At 41.8% G+C, this 12,050-nt stretch overlaps 1 protein-coding gene across 4 annotated transcripts in view; it reads left to right on the top strand.

Annotated features, from left to right (window-relative positions):
• Nucleotides 1-12,050, top strand: part of STK4 (serine/threonine kinase 4) — a 91,776-nt gene that overhangs the window by 47,123 nt on the left and 32,603 nt on the right. For all 4 annotated transcript variants that reach the window (XM_027070186.2, XM_053199902.1, XM_053199901.1 and 1 more), the window contains one exon: nucleotides 3,048-3,205. In XM_027070186.2, coding sequence (XP_026925987.1) covers nucleotides 3,048-3,205 — 158 coding nt within the window. The remainder of the gene's footprint in view (nucleotides 1-3,047; nucleotides 3,206-12,050) is intronic.

The raw sequence follows: 12,050 nt of genomic DNA, 5'->3' as shown, positions 1-12,050 counted from the left end.
ATCCCTCTGGAGATAAGAACTTCTTTTGAATGGTTATCAGTAACTGAGCATAAATACGTTTTCATAAGTTACTGCCAACTCATAGAATTAGGAAATTTTCGGAGCTGTAAAGGGGCGTGGGAAATAATGGTCCAGGGGCCTCTTTTTGTAGATTGGAACCTATGGTTTTCCCAGGATTTTATAGTTGGACCAAAATCTGGATCTTTTTAAAAAAATATTTATTTTTGAGAGACAGAGCATGAGCAGAGGAGGGGTGGAGAGGGAGGGAGACACAGAATCGGAAGCAGGCGCCCGGCTCTGAGCTGTCAGCACAGAGCCTGACGCGGGGCTTGAACTCATGAACCGTGAGATCGTGACCTGAGCTGAAGTCAGAGGCTTAACTGACTAAGCCATTCAGGTGCCCCTAAATTCTTTAAACAAATTTATGGTACTTGTTGCCAGTATTTTCTTCCAGTTTGTCATTTGTCTTAGCTTATATATGTGCTTACTAATTTTTAAAAATGTATGATGTTTTCTTTACATAAAAGGTTTTTATTTCTCCATTTTTCATTGCATCTGGGTTTTTGTCATAGGTAGAAAGCCTTTTTCCACACCCAGGTTTTTTTTTATTTTTACATTTATTTTTATTATTTATTCATTTTTGAGAGACAGCATGAGTGGAGGAGGGGCAGAGAGAGGGGGAGACACAGAATCTGAAGCAGGCTCCAGGCTCTGAGCTGTCAGCGCAGAGCCTGACCAGGGGCTTGAACTCGTGAACCGTGAGATCATGACCCTGAGCTGAAGTCAGAGACACCTAACCATTGGGCTGAGCCACCCAGGCACCCCTTCCACACCCAGGTTTTAAATACACTCACACAAGTTTTCTTACAGTGCTTATAGTTTCCATTGTTACAGTCGGAGCTTTTACCCATTTGGAGTTTTCCTGGTTTAAGATGTGAAGTGTGGATCCAATTCAGTGTTTTTCTAAATAACTAATTGTTTGGAAGCCATTTGGGCTCTCTATTTTGTTTCAGGACTTCCTGTCCTGGTCAGCTGGTTGGACTGTCTAGCCAGGAGATTCCATATGAAAGGACACCATACACCGTTTGTGCCAGGAGATTCTGTATGAAAGGACACCGTGTGCTATATGTGACAGCTGTCGCTAGCACGGCCATGGTTACATGGCTCCAGGAGGCTCTCTAAGTACTCTTTGTCTGTGTGTGGGATTTGTGGAGGCTTGCCGCACGGTTGTTCCTGGTCCCAGAGGGGGGGACCGATCAAAAGTACTTGTCGACAAATCCAAAACACTTCCACTTCTACAGGTTTTATTTTGTTGCAGTCCCTTCAGAAGTAGATTATGAAATGATACCTTACATTTAACTCAACAATTAAATAAAATAAGCGTGCAAAGCCCTTAATGTGGTACCTAGAACAAACAAAACAACACACACACTCACCAGATAATCACTGATCTTAGTAAATACTGTGTGTAATCCCTCATTAGTGAGGAGGCACCAGTGAAGTAGGCTTTGGGCAGCATCTGGAAGTGGGCAGATCTAGGATTGGCTGCTCTTGAACTTGGCAATGGTAAAGTGAGATGACAAACGTCTGAGAGGCAGTCAGGGTGCCTGCTTGACACTGGACCAGGGGATGTCGGGAGATAAGGTTGCATGGGACAAACACTTGTTGGTGTTTCTCTTCTAGACCCCTCCCTATCCACTTCTTAAATTTTTTTTTCAGTTTACTTATTTATTTATATAGAGAGAGCACGAGTGGGATAGGGGCAGAGAGAGAGGGAGAGAGAACTCCAAGCAGGGTCTGTGCTGTCCGTGCAGAGCCCCACATGGGGCTCGAACTCCTGAATCGCAAGATCGTGACTTGAGTCAAGATCAAGAGTTGGAGGCTTAACTGACTGAACCACCCAGATGCCCCTCCCCATTCATTTCTCAAGGCTTTGAGCCTTCTGGTCTTTTTTCCTGGTTACTGGGGAAAAGGGCAGTATAAACCCACATATTCATGGAAAGCACTGGGAAAAAACTTCTGTACTTCCTGGTATTAGAATACTAACTAGAAGTACAGATTACTTTGACGTGTGAAGTAGATACATTCAGCTAGCTAGGTTGTTAAGTCGTGCCAGGTACAATTTTTCTTTTTGCCCTTGTTACTAACTAGTGACTGACTGCTGTTTTCATACCTGCTGCCTCTGCTGTGTAACTGCCCTGCCACCTAAGTGCTGATTCTTCTTCAGGGATGTTTGGGGCCCAGCCGAAGCCCCCCTCTACCAGTCTTCCCTGACCATGCCAGCTTGCAAGATCTTTCCTTCTGTGAGATCTTGAGATCTACTTATGAGAGACAAACCCTGTTAACATTTTGGTATATTTTCTTCCAGTCTTTTTTTTTCCCCCCTACATATATGATTTTACAGAGTTGAGATCATTCTGTACATATAATATCGTATCCTGTTTTTAACTTTTAGCTTTATTGTAAACCGTTTATAAATAAGATTTTAAAAGTTACGTAATATTTCCTGGAGTGGATGGATTATGATTTATTTCTGTTTGCTTTTTCATGCATATTTTTCTTATTAGTCCAGTCCGATCATGAGTTTATCAAAAGGGAGTCACCCTATTGTATCATTCCCCTTCTCTACTCCGTTGGCTCTAGAAAATGTTGTCTACGTAGATGACAAGTAAATGTTTTTGCTTGCTTCTCTGTTTTAAGTCTAAATGTTACAGGAACATGTTGCCATCGGAGACCCCCAAAATACTACTTGCATCTTACTCGGGGTCTTTACATCACCCAAGTCTCTCCATCCAGAAAAAGGGGCCCTGGGGAAGTATTTGCATGTATTTGAGGGGGGCCACAGTCCTCTGAAATTCCATGAGAAGCATTTGGAGTGAGCATTTATGCATTTCCTGTGGTTTTTACTAGATTCTCCTCAGGGTCCTTCTCTAAAAAAGCCACTGACACACAGGCCGAATGAAGGCCGTCTGGAGATGGATGTATCCATTAAACTTATCTGAGGTCGAAGATACCATTTTTCTCCTTTTGTTGTTCTTGGTTTTCAGGAAGGGATGAGACCATGCAGCCTGCAAAACCATCGTTCCTTGAATACTTTGAACAAAAAGAAAAGGAAAATCAGATCAATAGCTTCGGCAAAAGTGTACCTGGCCCCCTGAGGAACTCCTCAGATTGGAAAGTGCCGCAGGATGGAGACTATGAGTTTGTAAGTAGTGCTGGAAGCCAGTGGTTCTGTCTGCTGGGCAGAGTTATTTGCCACAACACACATCCAGTTCTGTCACTTCACCAAAAGCGCTAGAGCATTTTCTTGTGCAGCGTAAGCCTCTGGCCATTGGGCTGAGGGCCTCATGGGTTCGAGACGACATCTTCACTGACATTTGAGTAGGTCTGGGTCTAATGGCATCTTCTTTGCTCTAAAAATCCTTTATTCACTTGCCATTTGTCTTTTTGTTGAACTTGGAATTCTTAATGGTAAAAGAAATCCTCATCGAGTAAGGACCCACATTTCTAGTTGATTTGGGATTGTGACTTTATAGTTAAGAATTACATTGGAGGGCAGTTCATGCTGGTGTGTGGTGTCTTTTCTGTTTTGCTAATCATTACCCTAATTTTAGACTCTCTGAGAGGACTATTCTGAATGTTGCCTGAGGATGAATATTAAACTGTTCCAAAGTTTCTTATGAAAAACTGGGTGTGTTTTTCCTTTCTCTGCAGTGGAACATTCTCCCTCAACCACAGACACGTGTTAATGTTCACAGAGATTCAGTGAGCAGAGGCAATAAAAGATTGGGGGAAAAAGTAAGCTAAGGAGTCTGCATTCCTTTTTTTGAACATTTTTAGAAAAGAATTTTCTCTTTAGGGATTTTTAACTTTTACACTCTTAAATTCTGTCGTCATTCTGATGTTGCTTATGAAAGAATTTGGATTAGACATTGTGGTTGGATTCTGGGAGGCCTTTCTGGCCCTGTCTTTCTACTCTCCTACTCACTGGCCTTGAGGTAATGACCTCCTTATCCCGTATGTAATTTCTACCACTGTACAGTAGCAGGAATGTCATAGTGTGTGCTAACGGTGACAGAGGTCATTTGAGCATCAGAATAACCCACCTGAGGCTGTTTTACTATTGAGTCCCTGAAGCCCTGTTAGAGCCCGCTTCATGTGCCTTGTCATCTGTTCATTCATTTACTTCTTCAGCATCACGTGTTACTGTCAGCTGTTCACTCATTTATTAGTAGACTCGTGAGATTTGAATTATTTTGGCGATTCGGTGTTGCCCACGTGGTTGCCTTCAGCGTATTTGTAAGGACTGATTTTCTCGGTTGAGTGAGTCTCTAGGCAAAGATGAAATAACTTCTGGATACCAGATACCATCACTGTGACAGAAAGCTTCAGAATCCTCAAATCTGTATTCCTAGGTGTAGTGTCCTTTTCTTTGATAAAAGTTAGTGATCCCGAAATTCTGGGCATTTTAATCACTGTTTTTGGATCGGTAGCTCCAGTGTTGGAAGAATTCTCTTCTCTCTGCCATAGTTTTCCCATACTAGGATTACTGGCCGAGAAGTTGTTTTGGTGGGCAAGCTGCTTATGCAGAGAGGCTTTCTTTCATAGGTGTTTAGAGAGTGTGCTTTCCATTCTGGGAATAGGCAGCTGCTGGAGGGAGTGGCCACGAGTGCCGCAAGTAGGTGAGCACATTGCCCAACCTGGACTGTGCCTGGCCCGGGTGGGAGGGGCTCCTGAGACTCCCTCTACACAGAGCTTGTAAACTGGCAGCCTCCGGCCCACAGACCTTTTTGTGTGCCTGTATTGTGTTTACAAACCTTTGAGTAGTTGCTCAGGTTTGAAAATTGAGAGCTTTTAGATAAAATGGTGGATCGCTGGCTTATTTTGAAAACTTGGAAGACCTGACCATAACTGTCTGCAGCTGCACAGCAGCTGCCCTTTTTAGGTCTGGTTCTCAATGTCTGGCCTCCTTTATTCATGTGTATTGACTGACCTGTCTGGCATTTAGGGGCATTTGACTGGGATTCTTGCTGTAAATCCTTAGGATGAGTATATGTCCACATTGTACCTGAACCAACCTATCCTACCATGTAAAATTTTATTCTATTTTTACTGTCCAAATTTCAACAAAACTTTTAATTTCTCTTTTAAGAGAATCTCAGACCAAGCAATGAAAGAAAGTTTAGGTGGGGTGTACATGAGCTGCTGTTTCAAAAAGGACCAGAGAGCAGATGAAAATGATTTTTAATGCCTTCAAGTTCTTGCTAGGTAGCTCTTGCCTTAATCCCAAACCGAGCATTTGAAATAACGGCCTCAGACAGTTTCTTGAAGAGTCTTCCCCAGGCCAGCAGCGATGGTATCTCTTGGAAACTTGTTAGAAATGCGGTTTCTCAGGCCCCACCCTGGACTTCGTGAATCGGAATCTCTGGGGGCAGTGCCGAGTGATCTGTGCTCTAACCAACCTTACACTCGATTCTAATTTGCTAAATTCTGCTCTAAAGGTTTTTAGAGTGCAGTACAGCTTTTTTTCTAACCTACCTTACACTTGATTCTAACTTGCTAAATTCTGGTCTAAAGGTTTTTAGAGTGCGGTATAGCTTTTTTTCTTTCCTACTGGCAGTATAGAAATTCAGAAATAAGGATGTATTCGTGATTTATTAGCCTTGCGTGATTTTTTTAAATTTCTTTTTTACTCTCCTTTTGCGTCTCCTGTACTCCTATTGGAGTTTCCAAAGAAGCACATAAAAGAAGGAAAATACCCATTAAAAAAATTTTTTTTTTAATGTTTATTTACTTTTGAGACAGCATGAGCAGGGGAGGGGGAGGGAGAGAGAGAGAGAGAGAGAGACACAGGATCCGAAGCAGGCTCCAGGCTGAGCTGTCAGCACAGAGCCTGACACGGGGCTCGAACTCACAGACCACAAGATCATGACCTGAGCCGAAGTCGGATGCTCAACCGACTGAGCCACCCAGGCGTCCCGGAAAGTATCTGTTTGTAAGTGACATTTGGCAAAGAACAAGCCAATTTGTGGCGTGAAGAAAGTATTCTGAATAATTTCACTGAGTTTGTAGAAGGTTGTGTGTCAGACTAGCTAACATGTCTCCTTCAACAATCTCTTAGAGACGCTGATTTCCCAGGCATTTAACACCATTTAGCTATGAAATTTAATACATTTAACAGGTTTTAATTATGAAAAAGATACTCTCTTTCTTCCTGTGAAGGCAGTTGCTATTTTGAAATGAATTTTTTGCCCAAAATGGCAAATAGGAAGTAATTTTGTCAGGAGTGGTAGAATTGGATACTGACAAAAACCGTCGTATTTTCATCTGAAATTGAATACTTTTGCATTTCTATTTATTTTTTTTTTCAACGTTTATTTACTTTTTGGGGGACAGAGAGAGACAGAGCATGAACGGGGGAGGGGCAGAGAGAGAGGGAGACACAGAATCGGAAACAGGCTCCAGGCTCCGAGCCATCAGCCCAGAGCCTGACGCGGGGCTCGAACTCACGGACCGCGAGATCGTGACCTGGCTGAAGTCGGACGCTTAACTGACTGCGCCACCCAGGCGCCCCAACTTTTGCATTTCTAAAATGAATTACCTTATTTGCCACGTTGGGAAAGCAACAAAGGTTTCCTTTAATGTGTAATATATATTGTGATTAAAGTATAAATAAATAAATAAAAGTATAATAAAAGATGCTTGAAAATGCAATATTCTCTAAAATCGGCATCTCAGAGTCTGTAAACACATTGCAAGCAATGAAAGTTGCTTCAAGGAGAATTCAGACCCTCCCATTTTGCCGTTTGTAAAACCACAAAAAGCTGTAAGCTTAAATCCAGTTTGACTCACGAATCTTCCAGAAACACACTGTAATCTTTTAGTCTAAGGTGGCTCGAATGCCAGGAGGGGTGAACAAGACAGATGCGGCTGGAGCTTGCAGTGGTGAGGGAGACGGACGTTAGGTCAGATAATCTATCTGTTCAGGTAATAATGGCATTGAAGGAAAAAAAAAAGCCACAGTAAAGAGATAGCATGAGAGAAGGTCTTGCAGAGCAAGGAGACATTTACCAAGACCTGAATGAAGAGGGGCAGCATGTACAAAGGCTCTGAAGCCGGATGTGGTGGGCGTGATGTCAGGAGAGAACGAAGCCCGTCGTGGCGGGAGCAGGGTGACATGGTTGATAGCAGCCCCGATGTAAACACTTCGGTAATTATAGACGTGTGAGCGTGTTAAAATCACCTTGGAATCAAAATAACAGTCAAAATCCAGCTAAATCTTGTTAATAAGAGATAATAACAAAAATAAAATATCACTGAAAAGTTTAAAACAAGAAAAAGACACACTCAGCAAAATCCTCGCTGAAAGGAAGTAGCTGAAAGAATATTAACATCAGATAAAGTAGAATCTAAGACATAGTGCATGGGGAAAAGATATGTTCTCTATTGCTAAGAGCTGTGCTTGGTCAGAAGACCTAAGTCGTGAACTTCTGTAAGAATGTATACTTCTCCCAAATTGCTAGAAACACAGGTGGCAATGAGAAAACGGCAGCCATAGATGAAGGCGTAAATTGTCTTCTCAGAATTGGACATTTCAGTTAAACAAACAAACAAAAAAAACAGAGGACTACAGTTAACAAGGTTGATAAAACCAAAAATAGGAACACTTTTCAAATCCTCATGCCACTTTTAAAACATATATGGAAGAGTCACAAAATTTGACTATGTTTTAAAGTGCTCAGAAAAAAATCCCATAAAGAAATCATACAGGCCACGTTCACAGACTATAACACAGGAAAATGAGAAATTAACAATGAGATAGCTAAAACCACTTTGTTCCATTTGGAAATGTAAGAGTATATCTCCAAATATTTATTGTTTTCAAGATAAAGTAGAAGTTGTAAACTATTTAGAAATGAGTTACAAGTACCCTGCAGGGTTCAGATCTGTAAATTAAACCTATAGGATGCAGCAAAAATGGTACTCTGAGGAAGATTTATAGGCTTAAGTGTATTTTCAGGATATAAGAAAGACTGAAAATAAGACAAAATAGGATAAAGGTAAAAGCAGAATTTGGTGCATTAGGAAACAGACAACAGAGTTGTCAAAGTTGTAAAACTAAATGCTGGTTCTTGGAAAGGACCCACACATGACAGATTCGATCAAGTTGAAAAGGAAGAAGGTCCCAAAAAACTGCAAGAGAGAAGGGAAGAGAGAGTTACTAAAGATAGAGGAATGTCAGAGTGGGAAGAGAATATTACTATTTATGATGTGATGTCTCTACAATTGAAAACCTAGGTACATAGATGTCTAAAACATAGGCCAGAGTTACTGCCCATATGGAAATGTATCAAGATGTTTTTGAACCAGAAGGATAATGAGGTTGGACCTATACCACCAGGCGTCAGATCGCACAGAACCACAGCCATGAAAGCATTGTGATAACTGGCATAAGAACAGAACACAGATGGGGCGCCTGGGTGGCTCGGTCGGTTAAGCGTCCGACTTGGGCTCAGGTCATGATCTCACAGTCTGTGAGTTCGAGCCCCGCGTCGGGCTCTGGGCTGACAGCTCAGAGCCTGGAGCCTGTTTCAGATTCTGTGTCTCCCTCTCTGTCTGCCCCTCCCCTGTTCATGCTCTGTCTCTCTCTGTCTCAAAAATAAATAAACATTAAAAAAATAAAATAAAATCAAAAAAATAAAAAAAAAAAAGAATAGAACACAGATTAGAGGTGTAGAGAATAGTCAGGAAACATATCTGTGTATATATAGGAGTCTGTGTAACAACGGTAAAATGCAAAATAACGTGAACAGTGTGATACCATTTTTGTTTTTTAATAACCACAAAACATGGTACATATTTCTGCGTATATGCACACAGGTGACTGCAGAGATAAAAAACAGCATATGAAATGATCTGATGAGTCATTACCTTTGGAGCGTCAGTTTTAACTGTTTTTACAGCAAGAACATATTTATTACTCTTAAACTATTGCTTAAATTTGGAAAAAATAGAATGTTTTAAAAAATTCTGCATAGGTTTTTCTGTGTGGGTTTTGTTTTTTTTTTTAATGTTTATTTCTGAGAGAGACAGAGTGTGAGCAGGGGAGAGGCAGAGAGAGAGAGAGAGAGAGAGAGAGACAGAGAGACAGAATCCAAAGCATACTCCAGGCTCCGAGCTGTCAGCAGAGAGCCCGATGTGGGGGTCAAACTCACGGACCGCAAGACCATGACCTGAGCTGAAGTTGGATGCTCAACTGACTGAGCCACCCAGGTGCCCCCCACCTTTTTTTTTTTTTTTAATGTTTATTTTTGAGAGAGGGAGAGAGACAGAGAGACAGAGCATGACCAGGGGATGGGCAGAGAGAGAGGGAGACACAGAACGCAAAGCAGATTCCAGGCTCCGAGCTGTCAGCACAGAGCCCAACGTGGGGCCTGAACCCATGAAACGCGAGATCATGACCTGAGCTGAAGTCGGATGCTTAACCAACTGAGCCACCCAGGTGCACCCCCACTCCTGGTTCTAGTCTAAATAGAGTCAGCCAGAGCTTCTGCAGATCTAAATGATCTAGTACTTTTCAGTCTTAATAACTTTATTAAGTATTATTGATTATTAGTTCTTGGTCTGTTAGTTTTTGGAGCAAGTTTCTTATTTATTCAAATGAAGTTGTTCCAGATATCTTACGACTCGTTCTACAGAATTGATAGTAGTTGCCCCCCACGTTAACTCAGTCTCTATTCATTGAAGCCCTCTGTATGTATACTTTGTGTGAATAGGCAAGGCTGAGAGATCCTTGACAGCCAGGACTGATTTAACTCATCTTTGTATTCCTAACATCTAGCAATTGCCTGACTTAAAGTTAGCACGCTATTTTTTTTAAGTTGATTTATTTATTTTGAAAGACAGAGAGAGAGTGTGTGAATGGGGGAGACAGAGGGAGAGGGAGACTGAGGATCTGAAGTGGGCTCTACGCTGACAGCAGAGAGCCCCATGGTTAGCACACTATTTTGATTATACTGACACAGTCTCTGAATTAATTCAACAAATACAGTCACTATCCTGAGAGAGTTGATAGTGTAGCAAAAATCAAATCACTTTGATACATTGTGCTAATAATAGCTTACATTTATTGAGAACTTCCTATGTGCTTGGCATTGGACTAAGTCCTTCCTATGTATTAGCTCAGTCCTTGTAACTTTCCCAGGAGGCAGGTAGTATTGTTGCTATTTTACGGATGAGCAAAGTGAGGCTTAAAGAGAGTAAGTAATGGGCTAAAGTGGTACAGATGGTAAGTGGCACAGCGGGGATTTGACCCAAAGCAGTTTGGCACCGGAGTCCATCCTCTGAACCACCTTCTCTAAGCTATTGTGGTAAATTCTGTTTATAAAGTGCATATAAAAATTGCTGTAGGAGCCCAGAAGAGGGAGCAAGAACCTCAGCAGGAACCCCAGGGAAGGCATCAGGAAGTTATTTGAAGTGTATTTTGAAAGAAGAAAAGGAATTCTTGATCTAGAGGAGGGAAAGGGTACGTGGAGGCCTTGAGGAATGTGGGATGCCGGGAAGCACGGAGAGATCGTTTTTTGGAGCCCAGCAGGTGTGGGTGTGTGAGCGGAGAGGTGTGGGACTAAAGGCCAGCTGGTCGATAAAGAAATGCCCCGTGTGCCCTTCTTTTTTGGGAAATATTTAGTAGTCTTTTAGGTTTTTTCCTTGGTGTATCAGAAAAATTAATAATAGACTCCTAATGCAACTCAAAGAGCTAAACTAGTATCTCTCTGAAGTTGTGCGATAATAGGCCCATCAGGATGTAAAACCATTGAACTGTTAATTCAAATTTAATTTGATAAAAGTAACAGAACCTGAACAAGATTGATTGTCTGGATTCCCTATGCAGTTAAAGCCATTCAGATGGCTCTTTGTGGTAGGGAAAGATAAATTTTAGCGCTGAGGTTTCCCCAGGAGGGTGACAACAGCCTATGATTTCATCAAACTTTGTCTTAACTCTCCTTTCCTAGGTCAGGGCTCCAAATGTGACTGTGAAGCAGAGATTTCTATGGGTTTTTATAAAGAAGCTTTATGCTGCTGTCAGGACATAATTGATTATTCATTGTGTGAGAGGCTGCGCTCTTTGCTTTTAGTTATGCACTTCAGCAATTAGACATTAGGTGGGAGGTAAGAATGAATACTTTATTTGTAATTTAAAATTATCAATATGGTAGCAGGAATGCTTTATTGACTCATGTTTAAATTGATGCGTCTTGATGTTTTCTGGGAACGAGGTATCTACAGCTTGAAACTTTATCTGCCATTGTATAGAAACAAAAGAATCACTGTCCAAACAATTTGTCTTTGAGTTTGTTGCCCATTTATTTAGAAATGAGTTTTAAAAGACGAGTACACAGCCTTAACTATCCCACTGGCCCAATGGAACCTAATGTCTGCAAGTTGGAGTTTTATCACTGGCAGCGCACACTCTTGCGTGGTTTCCCGTGAAGCGACAAGCCTTACTTTGTTCATTTGTGAGAACGTGGCTTCCACATTTCCGAGTGGCCACGGTGTGTCATTCTTTCAAGGAGAAACAGTGTTCCATGAGAAAAGCAGCTCGTTCGCATCACAGCTTATTTGCACAAGCACTCCGCTTCAAGCCAGCACACGGCACGGCCCGAGTGCTTTATGCAAACTTCCCATTTCGTCGCAGATGGTATTAAAAAGACATACTCCAAGATTGAACTCAAATAAAATTACTGCTTTTTACCACTTCATCAAGGACATTTTTTTTTTTAAGTTTATTTATTTATTGTGTGAGAGAGAGAGAGACAGACAATCTCAAGTAGGCTCCACACTGTCAGCAGGGAGCTGGATGCGGGTCCCAAATCACAAAGTGTTGAGATCATGACCTGAGCCGAAACCCAGAGTCGGACAGTTAACCAGCTGAGCCACCCACGTGCCCCATCAAGGACATTCTTAAGGAAATTGTTTGTTTGTTTGTTTGTTTTCTTTTTTTTTAAGTGGGCCCTCACACCCAGCATGGAGCCCAAGGCAGGGCTTGAACT

The sequence above is a fragment of the Acinonyx jubatus genome, chromosome A3 (genome assembly GCF_027475565.1).
Source record: "Acinonyx jubatus isolate Ajub_Pintada_27869175 chromosome A3, VMU_Ajub_asm_v1.0, whole genome shotgun sequence".
NCBI classification, from domain to species: Eukaryota; Metazoa; Chordata; class Mammalia; order Carnivora; family Felidae; genus Acinonyx; species Acinonyx jubatus.
The sequence above is the reverse complement of the archived record's forward strand: the minus strand, read 5'-3'. Positions and strand labels throughout refer to the sequence as shown.